Source organism: Asterias amurensis, chromosome 6 (assembly GCF_032118995.1).
Source record: "Asterias amurensis chromosome 6, ASM3211899v1".
Taxonomy (NCBI): domain Eukaryota; kingdom Metazoa; phylum Echinodermata; class Asteroidea; order Forcipulatida; family Asteriidae; genus Asterias; species Asterias amurensis.
The window spans coordinates 4,629,758-4,649,888 of NC_092653.1; the positions used below are offsets into that span (position 1 = coordinate 4,629,758).

The following is a 20,131-nucleotide window of genomic DNA, read 5'->3' on the forward strand; positions in this document are numbered from 1 at the left end:
TTCAATGAGATGGGCGTAGGGTTTAACTGATGGTCGGGGTACGAGACTCGAGCCGCGTATTTCCGAAATAGCCAGCAGCGTATTATTGGAAAATAGAACACACAGTACAGGGTGGTGACAAAAGTTGCGTTTTGCTCGTGAAGATAAGTTTTGGTTATTATTTCATATGCTTTTTACCCGGTCTCTACGGCCATCTAATAGATTGCCGCAGAGACCGGGTAACAGTCCGCGAGACAACCCGATGAAGTACACCGGCACTATAACCGGGTGCGTTAAGAGAGAGCATTTAGAGTGGCAACCCATGTTGACCGGGCAGTCTGGCAAACCTTTTCTTGGCCCCTTATACGGAAGGGTACCCGAAGCAAGATTTGTCAAAGAGAGAAACCTCCAGGATATAGAGGAAAGTTAATATAACTGGCGGAACATTGATGTAATTGTATCAACTTAGTGTTAAACGTTGAAAGAGTTGAGTATACAAACACTCAAGCGAAGGAAAAATTAATTTGAATATTACTTTCAGTGAGTAATTTTAACAGCTGATTTGAGGTTAGGATTGAAGTCAAAACGATACCAAAAAGTAAAGTGTATGGACAAATAGTATTTCATGCAAGCCAGTGTTTAAAGTCACCTGGAAGTGGTATTTTTTCAAAATAAAGCCTTTGTCACTAATATATGTGTTTTGATGAGTGGAATGTGAATAAACAGTTAACTAAGGTTTAAAAAAATCAGTTCTTATGTTATTTACAAATTTAAGAGTAGACCCCGACCCGAGAGGGCGCTGTTCGAGACGTCAATCGAGGCAGACTTTGCATGTAATGCGTAGAGTAAACACAATTGCAAAGTACATGTACGGACCAAGTCGTGAGTTTGTACGTTTAAAAAAAAAAAAAAATTGTTTTTTTTCCGGCAATGTCGACACTTTTTGAAAGCGAAACAGGTCAACTCGTACCCAAGTCAACTCGTACCCAAGTCAACTCGTACCCAAAATATTGTACCCAAGTCAACTCGTACCAAAGTCAACTCGTACCTAGGTCAACTCGTACCCAGGTCAACTCGTACCCAAGTCAACTCGTACCGTACAACGTACGTTGTATGCCGAAACGGAGAATTTCCGTGCGGCGTGATTTTGTAAGCGATAGGAAATAAAAATGATATTCTACCATCATATGGAGCTCACTTTTATTAATAATAATCTCACGAATTTCGTTTTTAATAATGTTTGTTCATCTCACTTCTGCCTTTTTTCCGCTAGGATATTCATTCAGATCCATTGTGGTTTCTTTTATTTAAATTCCCGCGTTGAAGGGTCGCCGTGAAAGGCGTTGAGCAGATCAGATGCGCACTAGTTCTTCGTATCAAGGAGGTATAAATATTTCGACCTCCATGTTCATATGAGACCAATTATTTTCATTGAAAAAATATACTATGTATAAAACGCAACCCTTCATGTTTACCTTGGTGTTTTTTCTGTTAAAGTGTTCCCAAAAGAAAATTTCATGGTAAGAATTCATTCAATTCATTCATTTGCGTTATGTTCTGATTATCGTTTTCCGATTCAAACAAGTACATTTTAACAAATATACTGTTCCACTTTTTCCAACCAAAACACTTTGCGTAAATTCTTATTATCTTTTTCCGAATAAAAAAAACAAAAAATTCATTCTAACAAGCCTATATTAAAAAAAAAGTTCTCTGATTAATTTTCCCCACCGATAGGGCCCTATTTACAAATTTAAGAGTAGACCCCGACCCGAGAGGGCGCTGTTCGTGACGTCAATCGAGGCAGACTTTGCCTGTAATGCGTAGAGTAACCACAATTGCAAAGTACATGTACGGACTTAGTCGTGAGTTTGTACGTTTCAAAAAAAAAAAAATTGTTTTTTTCCGGCAATGCCGACCAGGTGTATTGCTGCTGAATGCAGAAAAACACTTTTTGAAACGTACCAACTCACGACTTGGACGTACATGTACTTTGCACGTGTGTTTACTATACGCATTGCAGGCAAAGTCTGCCTCGATTGACTTCACAAAAGGGGTAGGCGGAGTCAGCCCCCCAAACAACTTTATATATTTTTTAAACATATAAATCGTGACAAACAATTACTAAAAACATTGTTTTATTGTTCGTAAGCATATACTCTTATGTTTGAAAGAAAAACAATTCTATTTCCAGGTGACTTTAAATTGTAGAACAGTTAAAGTTAGTAAATTACCGAGCTATATCTGAAACACTCATGATTGATTATCTTTAATTGTTGTCAATAAAATTTAAAAGTTGTTGTGCTATAAAAATTCAACTGTGTCTTGTTTGCAAAATCATTTTTCAAATTTTGGAATCTTAGTCACCACATTTATAGTTATGTCAGCCGCGAGCAAAAGGTGGTGACACCCTTCGTTAAGACAAACATTTTCTTTTTATTGCAGAATCAATAATAGTTGACCAATTTAGCCAGCTCAAAATTTGATACGTCCAGTCTATCTTCCTTCAAGATTCTGGAACAAGAAAGCAACTTTTTGTCTTAACGAAGGGTTCAAATTCTTTTCAAATTGTGTTTAAGTCCACCGTCTATGTAATTGGGCGGAATGTACATTGACAATGGCGTCAGAATAACTGTGGTTAATTAACCACTAGTTAGTGAACCAAATTTAGCCAGCTCCAAAATTTGTTACGCCCACTATATTAGTCTTGAAAGTTCTGGATTACAAATTAAATGTTTTGTTTTAACGAAGGGTATAAATGCTTTTCAAGTTATGGTTTTGTATTTAACAGTGATGATTTTTTGACATATTATTAAAACATGCAAAAAATACAAAATAAAAAATTTTGCCTTTTTGTTTACGGGTCATTTTTTGACGTTTTGTTAATGTTTTTCACTTTTTATAAATTATTTTTTAATCATGTAAAGCTATGAAATTGACATATTATCAATTAACAATTATAATAAATTATGCTAAAATACGCTGCTCGAGTCTCGTACCCTGACCATCAGTATAAACCCTACGCCAATCTCATTGAACCATAGGAACCATACTATACCGTCCACAGTATAGTCTGGCCCGATCCAAAACATTACGGATACGGGGATCAAGTGGACAGGAAGCCATACTATATCCCACAATTCCATTTTCGCACATATATAAGAACGAACATCGCACATGTATATTAAATTATCGCATATGTATATCGTCACAAAACATCGCATACAAATGATCGCATATAATATACTACAAAATTATCAAACATATATTAAAAATTATCGCATATATATTGCAAATTATCGCACATATATTGCAAATTATTGCACATATATTACAATTTATCGCACATATTACAATTTATCGCACATATATTACAATTTATCGCACATATATTACAATTTATCGCACATATATTACAATTTATCGCACATATATTACAATTTATCGCACATATATTACAATTTATCGCACATATATTACAATTTATCGCACATATATTACAATTTATCGCACATATATTACAATTTATCGCACATATATTACAATTTATCGCACATATATTACAATTTATCGCACATATATTACAATTTATCGCACATATATTACAATTTATTGCATATATATTACATTTATTGCATATATATTACAATTTATTGCATATATATTACATTTATTGCATACATATTACATTTATTGCATACATCAAATGAATATCGCACATATGTGACAATTATCGCATATATATGAGAAACATCGCACATATATTGTACGTTATCGAATAATGCAACGTTTGACACGCCATACCCTCCCGTGTTAACAAACTGATATGCAAAACACTGGGTTGAATTTCTGCCTAAATGCACATTCATGAATATGCAAATCACACTGTTTATTTGGGAAATAGTGCGAACACAGGGTAAGAAAACCTCCATTCATGATCCAACCATTAAAAGGTGTCAGTAGACAGTTTACCCAAAGCAGTTACGTGACAAAATATGACGGGGTTGAACTTTAAATGGTTTAATACAGAAAATAGTATTGGCTCAAAAATAAACACAACATTACGACTGCAAGAGATTAATCACAACTTGCGCATGCGTATTTCAATCACAACCATTCGTGGTTTAGCTTCATACGTCGTGTTGGTTATAGACCTTTCTTTTGCAACGTCACAGCCCGAGCTTTTGCCAACCCAGATTGGACAACTATGGAAAGCCATAAGTGCAAATCAAGAAAATATTGCAATTTTTTGTGATAATGTAACCAAATTTGTCGATTTTGTTTAAAACAAAACAACTAATTATGAGAGGTATTTTGTTAAACTGAAAGTTAGCAGAAAATGTTGAATATTGTTTAAACATTTGTTTTTACGATTTAGTGTTTTACTAACATTCGGCCGACCATGCCAACCAAGGCGGTTTATTGAGCAACAAAAGAAAGGTCTATATACCTCCCAAAGTTACAAGTACTGTCTAACCTTTTACCTTTGACCTTATTTTGTCAACATTTCTAGGCACTATGATTTAACGCTGTGGAACTAAATAACCATAAAATTATAAATTTACTAACAAATAACCATTTCCAAAAACTATTTATACATTTAAAAATATTAACTATTAATCTTAAAGTTTATTTTTTAAATATTTTTGTGCTTGCATAAGTCTTGTATTCAAAAGTAATTTGATTGACCTTTCGCACCGCATAAATTTGCCATTTTAGATAACCGAGTCCGAAACTCGACTATTTCGCATCTCTTACTAAATATCAAAATATTCCGCCTACCAGGCTACATCATTCCGCGGGAAAGTTAAAGGCGACGTACATTGAATGAGTGAAGAAAGAGCCGATATTTTGCTGTTGTTTACAACTCGTCGCAACGATCAGAAGTGATATAAACTACTGCTAAACGAGATCACAATGTTTGTTACGGATATTCGGAAGGATTTTTATGAGAAGGTGCTTCACAAGGTAAGTTGGCCGTCTTTCTTTTATTACGTTCAGCAGATTCCTTTTTCATTTCATCCAGTGAGAGCTGTACAGCACAATCAGTCGATGTCAGTGTGCCCGGGGATAGCACAGACAGTGACAGTCAGTCAGTGATGTGTTTTGTATAATTTTTTTATGATGACTCAGTTGACAAGTGAGTTGACTGATTGAAACCATGTGAACTTTTAAAAATATTATTTGTACCTTTATTGGTCAGCAGTCAGAACACAACGTGTAACAGCAGTCACTTTTTGTTTTATTTTTAATAAATACATATTTTGGGGGTTTATAATTATATTATATAAAATATAATTTATTTAATTATTAGTATTATAAAAAATAATATTATTTGGAAAAGTTTCCGTATGGGCTTGGCGCCACCACTTTTTCATTCGATATGAAATGATATTGACCCAAAGGTTACCGATTTATGGTCATTTGAATGTCAGAGGTCAGGCGCATTTTGACCGAAATCAACAAGAAAGAGCATGCCGTAGCGCGAAAACCGTTTATTGGATGGAGCTGAAATTTGATATTTGAGCTTGTTGAGCCATTATTACCCTATAAAAAAAATTTGAGCAAATTTGAAGAGGGTAGGGTTTAACCCATTGGGTGATTTGACACGGAATGACCCATCTAATTTAACCTCGAATGAAATATCCTTTTTTGTAAAAATGAGTGAAAAAGTGGTGGCGCCATACGGAAAGTCATCAAATTTTTTAAACAGAAATTGGATAACTTTACAAAAAGGGATATCTCATTGACATTTTTATTGAGGTAAATTAGTTAGATACCATATTATTTTATATCAAATAAAAAAGTGATGGCACCGACCGTATGGAAACTTTTCCATCAAATTATTAGTTATAATATTATAACAGCTAATTTGTACTGTGTTATTTTTTGTTAATAAATTACAAATGACACTGAAAATGTATTTTAGTTATTGTTTCAACATGCATTATGGCACTTAGTTTTATCTTTCCCTGACATCGGATTGGCAAATGTTAAAGCCTAGATAGATAGTTCCATAGTTCCATGCCGTTGTGACCTCATAATAATATTCACAACCTCTGTTGTGTCTGTTGCCCTGTGATGCCCCTTTAGATATTTCCCACAGACTTGTTAGGATTTTGCAGTGGAAGTGGAAGTGCCCTTTGTAAAATTATGAAGTCTTTGCCCTCTCAAAGATGAAATTCCAGGCTGGCTTTTGAATGCAATGCAATGCATGTTTTCCTTCCTCCCATCTTCATGGTGTACTTTTCTTTAAAATCCATTTTCTTTTTCCTGTTCCAGCGCGTTCTCGTCTTGGTGTCATTTGACATTGATGCAATATGTGCCTGTAAGATTCTACAGGCCTTGTTTCACTGTGACAGTGTACAGTACACCTTGGTGCCCGTCGTGGGTAAGATGGACTGGGAACGAGCTTTCTCGGAACACGCAGAGCAGGTATGTTCAAAAGGCATACATGTAATATTCTTCATAATCTCATTTCACAATTTATTTTACACGTACCTTCAGGAAATCTGTAAGATTAATATATTATTGATTATAGTTTGGCCTTTGTACTCAAGTTTTCATACAATACAATTTTACTTTTGTTCAATGTTGTAAAACAAACATGCAATTGTTGACAATGAATATTGAAATTGTTTGTTTGTTCATTTTCAATGTTTTTACTTCCATATGATTAGTAATGTTTCGCAGCTCATTTGTTTTTCACTTTTGCGTCATATTTTAAAGCTTTTAGTATAATTTGGCCTAAAAAGGCCTTAGTTAATAAACACTAAGGCCAAAAAAAAAAAAATACCAGTTGATCGTCCCCGCCCGCATCCTTTTTTGGGGCCGCATCCTTTTTTGAACTATTTATTATTATTATTTATTTTTTTTTAAATCCATATTTTCATAAGGACTGTCCTAGGAGCTTTTCCCAAATCTAAACGTGATGCTCTCGAACACTTGTAACCGTCTGTTTCATAAAACAATATCAGTGAATGCCTACCAGCAAATCTTTTTAGTGATATCCGACCCTGAATAGTGTCAGTGTTAACACAGGTCCTCATGCAACTAATAAAGGTATAAAATAAGTTTTCGGTTGATTCAAACTGAAGAATTGGTGGCCTGTTTTGATTTGAAATACTAAGCGGCCATCCCATCTGGAAAAAAAATAGTAAATAGTAATTAATAAGGCCCTCATCCTCCTCTTTTTTGAAAAAATCCGGACGATCAACTGGTATTTTTTTTTATTTGGCCTAATATAAAGAGTCTTAAAAGCATATTTTGATGTATTTTTTTTACGCCTAAATTTTGTTTTTGTTTTTAATGTTTCAATGTGAAATGTTTGGTTTAAAAATAATCAGAAAGGAAGAAAAGATGGACTAAATATTTGTGCATTACTTTACATTTAATGAGGGTATGTGTTCGATGATTTGTCACAGCTCGAGTTTGTTGTCATGATTAACTGTGGTGCAACGCTCGACATTCTGGAGACTCTCCAGCCAGAGGAGAATGTGACGTTCTTTGTTTGTGACAGCCATCGACCAATGGACCTTGTCAATGTCTACAATGACACCCAGGTGAGAATTAAGTGCTCACTCCGCGGTAGTGAAGTTAGTAACCAGAAGTCCCCCTGATCCACTAAAGCAATGTAGTAGTCCTGGCAGATGTTCTACCTTCGACTAGGTCGTGTCATGGCCGAGCGCTTAAGAGCACCGTATTCAACCTCTGGGGCCGATTTCACAAAGCAATAATGTTCATCGCAAGACAAATTTTCAGTATTACCATAGTGATTTGTATTGTGACATCACACTTTACTTAGCAACTACGGTTGATTTGCAGTTACGATCAATCTTAGGTCTTTGTGAAATCGGCCTCTGGTGTTTGATCAGCAGAGTGTGGGTTTGAATCCCGGTTGTGACACTTGCTACGTAAAAGTGAGGGGGTAGTGTTTTCTGCTCTACCGGCCAGGCTTCGGATTGATGCTCCCAAAGCCTACATCCTTATGGATTGTAAAAGGGGTAACCCTGTTTCAGCCCTAGGAGTACATGTAGGTGGCAACAACCTCTGAAAAAAAAAAATTGTAGCCCACACCTTGAAGTGGCCTTCAGGCCTTGTGTGTCTGGCGACTTGCATGAAAAAAAGAGGAAAAAAAAAGGAGTTAAAAAGCAGTACAGTTCTTTTAAGAACTGAGAATAAGTCTCCCAAAGTCCGAAAATCGGGCGTATAATATAAACTAAGACCTCAAGTCAGTTCTAAAAAGAACATAATCTATAGGCTAGCAAGTAGACAAACACCGCAAACCAAATATATATTGACACCCAGGTACCTTCATCAAATGTAGATGAAATCTTATCTATTGATTTGATATTTTGGGCAATCTTTTTTGTAAGCTGTTTGTAAAGTAGCCCACCATAACTGACATGTAGCCCACCGGAGTACCAGACTAATACACTGCTTTTTACTCGCCCCAAGAAAATTTTAGTAACCCAGATATTGTCTTAATATATGTACTTTTCTGATGTATTAAAGCCATTATACACTTTCGGAACAGAACAACAACAAAAAAATTCACAGATTTACAGATAAGTTACAGGGTTTACAGAAGGTAGTGGTGAAAGACTTTTCTTGAAATGTTATTCCATGAAATGCTTTACTTTTTGAGAAAACATTGAAACAATTATCATTTCTCGACAACGAGAATTACGGATTTATAGTGAACTAATGTCATGACACAGCGAAACATGCGGAAACAAGGGTGGGTTTTCCCGTTATTTTCTCCCGACTCCAAGACCGATTGAGCCTAAATTTTCACAGGTGTGTTATTTTTTATATAAGTTGTGATACACGAAGTGTGGGTCTTTGGACAATACTGTTTACCGAAAGTGTCCAATGGCTTTAATGGTAGCAATCACAACCAAATTAATGGTAAAATAAAGTTAATTTCACACACTGAGCCCCTTCGAGGTAGTAGTTCAAGGTCTGAGGAAGGCATTGTGCTAACCAGTATCTTTTCCCCTGGTTTAAGTGGTTAGTTTGTGAAGTTAAGTAAGAGACTGAACTTTGATGTATTTTTTGTCTTCAGGTCAAACTGCTGATAACACCTGAAGAATCCATCCCAAAATATGAGGAGATTTTCAGAGATGAAGAGGTGAGCGGGTTTTAAGGAAGGAAATGTCAACATCAAATATGAACATAAAGAATCCATCATTAATCCAGTCCATAGCAAACAGATAACCTGGCAAGCTGGTAGAGAGCTTACAGCCAGTGTTGGATAAGTTGATGGTACGGCACTTTTGATTGGTTCTCTCTGCTTTATAAATTATAACAGGAGTCCTGCAAAATTCCTGGGTGGAAAGATTTGACCATGTTATTCAGATAACAGGGCCCAAACTACCCACAGGCAACAGTCTGGTAACTTTTAGCTTTGGCCTATAACTCAACCTCAACCGAGAAAGTCCCGCAGTCTAGTTTTTTTTTTTTTTCAAATTTAGAAAAGTTATCTGGCCCAGTAAAAATGCTGAGTAATAATCCTAGAGTCTAGTGGAGATTCTTTTAAAATTTAAGTTCTGATCTTAGTGTAATTCACTGCTCTTTTTTCCTCCTCTTTATCTTCGATTTTAGTCTGATGAAGACGATAGCGGACATGAAAGTGACGGCTCGGAGCCAAACGGAAAGAGGCGTCGATATGATGCGGTAAGAAATCGGTCTTCATATTTTCTTCAAAGAAGTAAATCTACCATCAAAGAGTTTAAGAGGTCTTCCTTAGAGCTCAGTGAGTGGGCTATTTGAATTTTATAAGTGACGTCATATGCAAGGCTTGTATTAGAATTTGAAATGTAAGGGCCATGTCACGCGATTTACAGGCAACCAGTTCCAGGCAATCTCCAAGAAGAAAAGGCAGTCACATCTGAACGTTCAAATACTTTTCAGACATTGTCTACAAAATCACTTAAGTGCAACCAAGTTACCTGCAAAATTTGCTTGCTTCGTGTGACAATGCCCTTACATCCAGAACACCAAAAGGCTTGAAATGTGACTTTATATTTCTGATGGTCGTATGCAGGATGCCTTGGAGAAGAGGATGGAGAAGAAACGTCTCAAGAGAGAGTGGGATGAGAAGAGACATCAGCTGTTATTTGACTATGAAGAGTTCTCGGGATACGGTCAATCGGTAAGTCACGAAACGTCTTAGATTCTTAGATCCTATAAACGGAACGCAGGCACTGTTGTAGCCGCCACGATGGGAGGTGCTGGGCGGCCTGCCCGGGACTCACAATTTTTTGCCCAGCACTCTAGCATTGTGCCTCCCAGCACTGTTTTCCCCTAGAATAAATCATAAAATTCTCCACTGTGCATTGATCTGAGACAAAGCTAATGATAAGTAGTATCAAATGTCACAGAGAAAGAACATATTCAAAAGGCCATGCGACTTATTGCATGGCCCCGTAACACAAACAGTTTGGAAACATGGCATCATGCCTGAAGCTTGCACTTCAGCCATAATGGCCCCATAATTAAACATGAATAATTTTGTTGATCCGCTTGCCCTGAGTGGATTTTGAAATAATTTTATTTATTACCCACCACTAAAATTGGTCTAGCTACAACCCTGAACCCAGGAAGCCTAGGGATTCGGCAAAACTAAACATAATGCTACCGAAACGCACGGAAATCATCCATCATAGCAGTGTCATGAAATTGAGCCCAGGTTTGATTGTTGTAAGGAAACTTTTAATTCTTGACTTTGAACAGGCGGCAATGATAATGTACGACTTGGCTTGGAAGATGTCCAAAGACACAAATGATTTACTCTGGTAAGTTTTGGGTAAATTTGTTTAATTGTCGCTTTAGAAAATAGAAGCAAAACTTCTGAATAACGTAGTAGAGGATAAAGTATCATTTCAGTAGATGTTTATAATAGATGTTAAATTTGCATTGGGGATAAAGAATATAATTTTATGTACCCATTATACACCGATGTGTATTAGCACACACATCCGGGGAAGGGGGAAAACCTCCCCCCCCCCCCCAAAAAAAAAAAAAAACCCAAGTTATTATACTCTCTATTATCGATGCAAACAAAAAGCGATTAAATTTGTACGGTACCGGCTGCTTACACATAGGATTCAAACTGTCTAGACACCGGGCTAGCTCTGTGGTCTAGTGGTAAGACATCTGCTCTAGAAATGCAAAGGTCATGGGTTCGAATCTCACTCAAGTGATTTGCCTGTGGATTTTTTTTTCACAGAACTCTGGAAAGTACCGAGTATGAAGTGCTTAATACACACCGGTGTTAGGGTTAAGACAATTATATTGAGTGTTATTTCAATAAAATCTGTACTTTTGTTTGTAATTTTCGTGAAGTCATAACCTAACCCCTGTATAACGTTCACTTTTGTGTAGGTGGGCTATTGTTGGATTGACCGATCAACTACTCTCCAAGAAAATAGACAGGTGAGATTATTTTGCTCCTTCCGAAAGATTAGACAAAGAGCACTCTGTGCGTGACGACAAGTAGGACTTGAAACTTTGCATGGTGGAGTATAATAAACTGAGGTTTGCTGTAGCGCCATGTGTAAACATCTTTTGAGTAGTGGTTGTTCTGAAAAGAACCGGTAGTTGACACTCCTCGATCTACAGTTTTAAAATTGTACTTAAATCCTTGAGTATATTGTTAGTTCTAAAAAGAACCGGTGGTTAACACTTCTCAAAAGAGATTTACACTCGGTACTACCACTACCTCAAACCTCACCTTACTTAACTTCCACCATGCAAAGTTTTAAATCCTACTTCAATTCCAATTAATAATTTTCTTTACAAGTCTCCTCTCCCATTCTTTATTTCCTTTCAGAGAAACGTACGTCTTGGAGGCGACAGATTTAAATCGTCACGTGGCAAGACATAATCACAGAGGGGAAGACGAAGATGACTCCGTCTCCATCAACTCCATGAGGATATCATTCACCTCAGAGTATCCTTTGTATATTTGTTTACCGTAACAGTTATTATTTCTTCATTTTACAATTTAGTGTTGTCTATCCTGTTTTGTGTTGTATCGTTGTAATGAGCACATCCATGACATGCCTCTGCTTCTAGGAAAATGTGCAAAATAAATGATTTTTGAGAAATGAGTAAAACAGTTTTTGTTTAAATAAAATATTTTCCTGTGGCTCTGATGACCAATATGAGCTTAAATTTTCACAGGTTTGTTATTTTCATACAAAGTGGACCAACCTTTGCCACTTGCCAATTTTTCTTGCGACTTTAACGTTTTTAAGTGATTTTCTGATTTAATTTATTTAGTTGCCTTAATACTTGTTGAACAGACTTCAATTGGCGTTGTACAGGCATTGGTCATTATTTGACAGTCTGAGGCACTCATCGTACACAGCTTGCAAGTAAGTGATTGGCCCAGGGTTCCCCTTTATAGGCACGGGGGTCGATTTCACAAAGGTAGTCCTAAATTAGGACTAGTCCTAGGCAATGCTAAGAGATAGAACCAGTCCTAAGTTAGGATGAGTTACTGTTCCTAACTTAGGACCAGTCCTATCTCTTAGCATTGCTTAGGACTAGTCCTAAGTTAGGACTACCTTTGTGAAATCGACCCCTGGACACTTATGGTAACAACTCAAAATAAAATAATGACATAAAAACTTACTTGGTAACGAGGAATGGAGAGCCGTTTGATAGCACATGAGCATTGTGAGAAACGTCTCCCTCTGAGGTAACATAGTTGTTGAAAAAGAGGTAATTTCTCACTCAAATATATCAATCTGAGAAAGACGTCAGGCCTGAAACCTTTCTCAGGCATCTGAAAGCTCACGCTTTTGTGCAATAAGGCCGAGGGTGTTTTTCTTTCATTATTTTTGTTCAGCTTTGATGACCAGTTGAACCCAAGTTTTCACAGGTTTGTTATTTTATGCATGTGTTGAGAAAACTGGTCTTTGACAATTACCAAACATATCCTTTGCCTTTAACAGTTGTCTGCTGGCCAAATGCCAGGTAAAACACAGGGACCAGAAAATAACCACCATAAAGTGTAGAATGCTATTTTTATGCTCAGTATATTGCAATGAAAATGGGCGTGTGTTCAACAATTAAAAAAATCTTATATTTATATCAGCTTTTCTCTGTTATTATTTTTGTTGTCCCCTTTTCTTTGTAGCCTTAAGTTATGGACATTGAAGGGGTTCAAGAAGCTTCATGAGTTCTTGGCTGATATGGGTGTGCCGCTTTCTGAATGTAAACAAAAGTTTTCCGCTATGGACATGGGCCTCAAGGATAATGTGGCCGAGTGGCTGGTTACATCTGCTCGCAAGTTTGGGTGAGTGTACGTTTGTAACACAGGGGTCAATTTCTCAAAGACAGTTCTAACTTAGGACTAGTCCTAGGAGTTTTTAAAAAACTTAAGCCTAGTACTAAGTTAGTCTTAACTCTTTCCACCCCAGAGCACATTGTATGAGAGAATTATTAATTTGGTTAACATTCATGATCGTAACACATACACGAATTCAACTTTGTGAGACTGATTGGGTGAAGTACCCTTGTTCCCTTGGATTCATCATCTATTCAGTCTGCCGTACAAGCGCGCACAAAGTGCATTGAAGAATTAAAATCCTGGATGACTGAAAATATGTTGAAACCGAACAACAATAAAACCAAGTTCTTTGTTGCAGCCTCACCTCATTTCAATTGCCTCATGCCCAGTGTTCAACTGCAAATTGGAGATGAAATAATCTCACCTCCAATTCAGTGCCTATTTTCAAGAAAGCACTTAAAAAACATCTTTTTCCTTAGTTTCTGTTTATTGCTTGATTGCTCATTTGTTGTATTATTTGCATTGCTATTTTTTGTCTAAAGCGCTGTGGTCTAAATGAAACGGCGCTATATAAAAAAAAAAACATTGTATTGTATAAACCCATTGTATTGTTTTAAAAGATAGAACTATGTACCTTTAACTTTTCAATAGAACTATGTACATTGTGCAGAATTATGTAAACAACTGAAAATTACCTGACTTGACTACTGCCGCTTTAGTGTCGCAAAGTGGACAAAATGTAAGTTTTGCTGTTAAGAACTGTGTGGCCTCATAGTTCACAAGTTGGACGGCAATTTTTTTCAATAATGACTTTTCTCTGTGATGTCTTCTCTCAGGTTGGAGCAGATAACACTCTCTTCATTTCAAGCTCAGTACGGCTTCAAGAACAAGGTGATTTTTTTATTTTTAAAACAACATGTGTGTGAATTTGTTAGAAACAAACGAGTTTGGAATTATATTTTATATTAAAAGGACAATTTTGTACCCTTTTGAAATGGACATACATACATTATTTTACAGCGGCACTGCGTTACAAACTGCGGTATTAACATTTTCTAAACATGTGTTCAATTAATTTTTTTTATTATCATCTATTTCGAAGAAGAATGACTTGTATTTTATTTAAAATCATGTTCGAAGTTACTTTATTTAAAATCATGTTCGAAGTTACATGGATCATTTTTATCATAAGTTTGTTTACATAGCGCTATCATCTTATTTTCTTCAACTTGTTATTTGTGCATGAGATTTGTCTTTTTTATTTGTTACTAAAGTGTTATTTTTCTTTGTTATATTTTTGACAAGTGTTTCTTTATTTGCAAATGTTTCCCTTTGAAATCAAATTAACTTGTTTTGTTTTGTTTCCTTTGCCAGTTCTGTGCATTTGACATTGCCTATGCAGTCAATGCTCTTCTTGAATCAGTTGTAAGTATTTTTTGTTCTTCTTTTAGGAACCATAAAATGTTTTTTTTTTTACTCTTACATCTTTACATTATTTGAATTGACTGTCCTACAACAAAGCTGCAACAAAAGCGCTCAACCTGGCACCCAAACAAAAATGTCTCCCCCCCCCAATGGGCAGATCTCATTGGCTAAATGGTACTTGCGTAAACAACCCACAAAACGGAATTAGCCAATCGCGGGGAGTTGGCCGATCCATCCCACCTGGTAAACTTGTTTACTGTCATGTTACACCTCCATGTTTTCTTCAGTCCACACTTGACATCAATCACTCACTCACTTGGATGTTCCCAGAGCAAACAAACTTCAGGGTCAAAAAGCATTTAGTGTAGCTGGACCAATGATTTGAAACAATCTTTTTCCTGATTTTGAAATTGTAATGAAACTTTTATTTTATTTTGACACAGGAGATGAACAAGACTTTAGAGGGTAATTTCCTGGAAGCACTCGACTGTCTCTCAAGGTAACTGACTCTTTGACTGTACACTTTGTGGTATAAAATGGAAAGTTATTTTATCAGACTCAAAGCAGGCCAGGAATTACAAAGAGGCCATGGCCTCCGTTGCCCCTTCTCTTGGCCTTGGTGCCCTTCAAACGTTTCCACTGGTTTTTCAATGGATGTGCCCCTTGCAAAATGAAAATGGCCTTGCCCTCTCAACATGTTCAAAAAAGGAATTCCAGGCCTGTTAAAGCCAACACTTGATCACAATATTACACAGTTAAAAAACAAAAGACTTTACTGGCCCAACTTTAAAACTACTGGCCTTTAGGACTGTGGGCCAGTGTAAAGTTTGAGCCCTCTATGGGTGTGTTTTTGCCAGTCTTTTTTCAAGTTCAAGCTACAGTATAAAATGTAGAGAACACCAATCTACCCCTCTTACCACAAACATTTTTACATTAAAAAAAACCAAACTTTTAAATGACTTCTTTGGTGTTGGGGTAAAACCAAAACAAAAATTTATATTCTTTATTCCTATGTAAATTTAACATCTGTTAAATCAGTTTGTTACCCGCTGCACAAAAAATATAGGATTTGTACAGCAGCTAGCTACCGCGCAATCTCAGTGGTCTTCTTGGTAAGACACTGCTCTGGAACTGCAAAGGTTGTGGGTTCGAATCCCACTTGAACAATATGCCTGTGATTGTTTTTCTCCAAAGTAGTACCGAGTCTGTGTTAACACACATCAGTAAAAGGGTTTTACAAAAAAACATTTTGACTTCTTTATTGGCTGTAAGGGTAAAAAAAAGATACAAATTTTAAAATTAAAAAATTTAGATGACATTTTATTTCTTTATGGGCAGATCTAACATTGAGAAGCTCGTCCACGGTCTGGAATTATCTAAGCGCCAGTTCCGTGCCACCGTCAATCAGGTCCAGTCTCTACTAGACATGAGTCAAGTCATCTCGGCCGGGTCCTTCCTCTATGCTTTCATCCCAGAAGGAACTCCCGATGTCAAGTACTTCTCCATGCCAAACTGTCTTGGAATGCTTGCTAGGTTCACGCTTGAGGCCTATGTTAAAATGGTAATTTTTTTTTTAACAGTTTGTGGACAAAAGACTGAAAAGCACCAAGTGTAGAGGTTTATTTAGTTTTTCAGGCTCTTGGCGATGAGGGTCTGCGGATCTCCTCTCCAGGCAAAGTTTCTATATTTGGTTTGTAGTAACACCATGTGTATATCTACTTGCTGGGTAGATTATGTTCTTTTGAGAACTTGTCTCGCTTTATATTTTACTACCGCGGAGTAGATTTTTTGTAATTTGGGAGATTTCTCTAATGCTGCTGAGTAGATTTTTTGGATTCAGGAGTATTCACAGTTCTAAAAATGACTACCTGGGCGGAAGATAGGAAACTGGCCGGGACTGCTACTTCTCTTAGTGGATCGAGGGGACTTCTCGTTATTAACTTCATTGCCGCGGAATGAGTCCTCAATTGGTCTCAACGATTCGACGAGCTTGCTCTGATCATTGTCAGGAGACTAGGGGTCTACCAAGTACTTTCAAAATCCTTTTCCACTGTTGTCAGGAAAACAGTGGTAAAGAGCATGCATTTAATCCTGAAAATGCAGTTTAACTCAAAACTTTAGAAATTTCATAGGATTGTGCATATTTAGAACTTCAAACAAGTTAACAGGGACCATTTTTCAAGACGATCCAAATGACTTATTTTGATTAAGGTCCACAAAATGCAAGTTTGTCCTCTTTATCTTCAGGAAAAACTGTTTTTATGTTTCTTTTTGTTTCTTTTCTTTCCAGTCGAAGAACAGGAAGGCTAGAACGCTTCCACTTGTGATGACTGCACCTTTAAACCTTGAGACTGGGACGCTGTTAGTTGTTGGAATACCACCACTCCCTGAGCTGGAACAAAGCTCAAGAAAGTAAGTCCTAATTTGGGGTTAAACAAAGAAAGACATTGGCTAAAGCAGGATTTGAATCAATGACCTCAGGATTAACGTGCCGGCGCGTTACCAATTGAGCTATCCAGCCCTATGTTGGTGGTCTCCCAATCGCTGTGGTGCCCTGTTCTTTTGCTGTGGTGCCCTTAGTAAAGTTCCGGTACAAATTCAAATTTGCCTCATTGAAGTGCCCCTTACTAAAGGAAAGTTGCTGTGCCCCTTCATGAAGAAAATTCAAGGCCTACATATGGCCAACATGTTGAGAAAGTTTGTAAACCATTATATTTGTTATTGTTCCAGTTTCTTCGGAAGAGCTTTCGAGCAAGCTGGACAAAAGACGGGCTCGAGGATTCTCCATGACAAATTTGACTCGTCAGGTAAGAAGAAACAACTCTGGCTTTTATTAAAACATTTCTTTAATTTAAACCTTCATGTTTTAACTTCCTTACTTAAAAAATCAACCATGAAACTAAAGTATGTGAAAGCAAACTTACCAACATTATGAATACCAAACAATTATAAACAAAGTAGTTAAAAACACACAAATGGCAGTTATGTTTCTTTCGTTTATGCCAACAGAGTTGAAGAAAAATGCAATAAATTACACCTAGTATTAAATAAATAAAATAAAATTATAAACTAAATACTTATACCTGGAATGTAATGGAAAATTTTAGTTAAAGTACATTTTCAGCTGTCTTTAAAAATAGCTACATAAGGTTGTAAATGTATGTTGAGATCGATGGGTGTCAATGAGAGCAAGAGACTGTCAAGTTTGAATGTTGAATAAATTTTTCTTCTTTTGTCTATTTGGATTTGCAGTAATCGAAATGAAGAATGAAGATCGGAGTAAATTCTTCGATGCCCTTATCTCGCTGCTGACATAGGAATACAAGCACAGTAATTTCACATACTGGGTATGTACATAGTCGTTTATCAACATCATCTGTTATTTTAAAAAGGCACTGGACACCTTTGGTAATTGTCAAGAGAAGTTTCCTCTCTTGGTTAACCCAAACATAATTTTTTATTTTATGCATTTATGCATAAATAAAAAATCATTGAACATTTTAGACCCAATGGTCATCGCAGTTTCAAGAGAACAATAAAAGAAAAACCACCCTTGTTGCACAAATTTGTCTGCTTTCAGATGCACAATAAAATGCTTTCAATATTTGATTAAGAAATTACTTCCGTCTCAAAAACTACGTTACTTCAAAGGGAGCTGTTTCTCACAATGTTTTATACTATTGACAGCTCTCCATTGCTCGTTACCAAGTAAGTGTTTTTGCAAACAACTATTTTGAGTGATTACAAATAGTGTCTGGTGCCTTTTAAGTCATACAAATTTCACATAGAGTGGTGTGTGTTACTTCTCAGTAACTAACTACCAGAAAATATGTCAGACTTATTTATGTTTTTATTATAAATGTGGTTAACAACAAATTGTACAAAATACTCTAAAAATAAGCCCGTGTTTGTAAATTGTACAAAGTGTACATTATTAAGATGCTAAAACCCATGCCATTATGTGAAATATGCTAGCTTTAGTGCGAATATATTTAAATGAACTGACCATAAGCTACAATAACTGACCATATAGATCTTGGAATTTAACTAACTTGACACCTTTGGGTAACTGTCAAAGACTAGTGTTCTCACTTGGTGAATCCAAACAATGCATAAAATATGTGTGAACAGTTATGTGATACAATGGGTTTTGTTTGAACATGTTGTGCTATGTATTTAAAATTGTTTGTATGAGTTTTGCAGAGCCCAAACTTGAAAGAAATTTTCAAGGATTGGGCGTGTACTACCTTGTCTTTATGCCATGTACAAGTTTGTAGTTAATAAACAAAAAAAATGGACTGAAACTTTATATTTTAAATAAATTCTTTTCAGTTGAAATAATGATATCCAGGAATGACCACTAAAACGGACCTTGGTTTTGTCTTACGTCACTTGTTGAACAAAACATCTGTATTTCATTTCTTCCATACAGGCATGAATTGTTTTGGGAGCACAAACATTTTTAAGTTTCTCATTCCACCAGTGATCTCACATGTAAACACATAATGAGCCAGGCTCGTTTTGGAAGGCGTTTGTTTTGTTGTTTGTTAGCTTCCACAATGGGATATAAACACCAAGCTGGCAACAGCCAATCTCTCTTATACAACCGCTGGTTTAAAGTCTATGATTATTGAGTCAGTAACTAGAATACAATAATTATTCTAGTCATTGTCAAATGAGCTTTGTAGGATTCAAACCCACAACCGTGTTATCGCAAGTCCTGCAGTTTAACCATTTGCCAACGATGACATTACCTGATAGCATTATTTTAAATTAAATTAAATAAATTTGGGGGGGGGGGTGGGGGGGGGAGTTGAAAAGGAGGTATCACCTGATTACAAACTTTTAAATTGCATAATGGTAAGGTAGTGCCTACATGTTCTTTAAAGATAATGTTACTCTAATCATATTTTATTAAATAACCCTCTCTTTTTTTCTTGACAAATTGAAACTAACAAAAGTAAATGAATCTTCATGGAAGTTCTTGTTATAAATATCTTTAAAAATAAATAGTCCAAGACATTGAAATGTGTAAAACATGAGCGCAACACTAATAAATGTATTATCCATCTAAAACAGAAAAACATGTATATATTATCTTTTGTATATTAAATAAAGTAAATTACGATTTGTGATAATTTTTATTTGTACATAGATTTCAGTAAAAAGTTTTAATTTCTTAAAATATATTAGTACAGGCTGAGATTATAGGTAATGACAATTGTTTTGAACACAACAATAAATATATTAATCTTAGGTATAAATTTAGTCCTACTTTACAAAATATTTCCCAAACAATTTCCAAAGGTGGGGAAACATCTGAAAGTTTCGTAAATTTCTATAATAGCTTATGCCATGAATGTAAATAAAGTGTGAAAGATATAAATATTAAGAAGAAAACAAAATTTGAGTCCTTACTTGTTT

The 20,131-nt window shown here is 36.0% G+C and overlaps 1 protein-coding gene across 1 annotated transcript; it reads left to right on the forward strand.

The window, feature by feature from the left end:
* Positions 1-4,702: 4,702 nt before the first annotated feature.
* On the forward strand, positions 4,703-20,093 carry LOC139938868 (cell division control protein 45 homolog). Its single transcript, XM_071934511.1, has 18 exons — positions 4,703-4,947; positions 6,262-6,414; positions 7,404-7,541; positions 9,047-9,112; positions 9,586-9,657; positions 10,028-10,135; positions 10,717-10,778; positions 11,368-11,418; positions 11,816-11,935; positions 12,291-12,362; positions 13,130-13,288; positions 14,119-14,173; positions 14,657-14,707; positions 15,151-15,206; positions 16,046-16,268; positions 16,998-17,119; positions 17,438-17,514; positions 17,960-20,093. Exons 1-18 carry the CDS (start codon positions 4,897-4,899, stop codon positions 18,022-18,024), a joined length of 1,701 nt encoding a protein of 566 aa, XP_071790612.1. The 5' UTR covers positions 4,703-4,896; the 3' UTR covers positions 18,025-20,093.
* Positions 20,094-20,131: the final 38 nt, after the last annotated feature.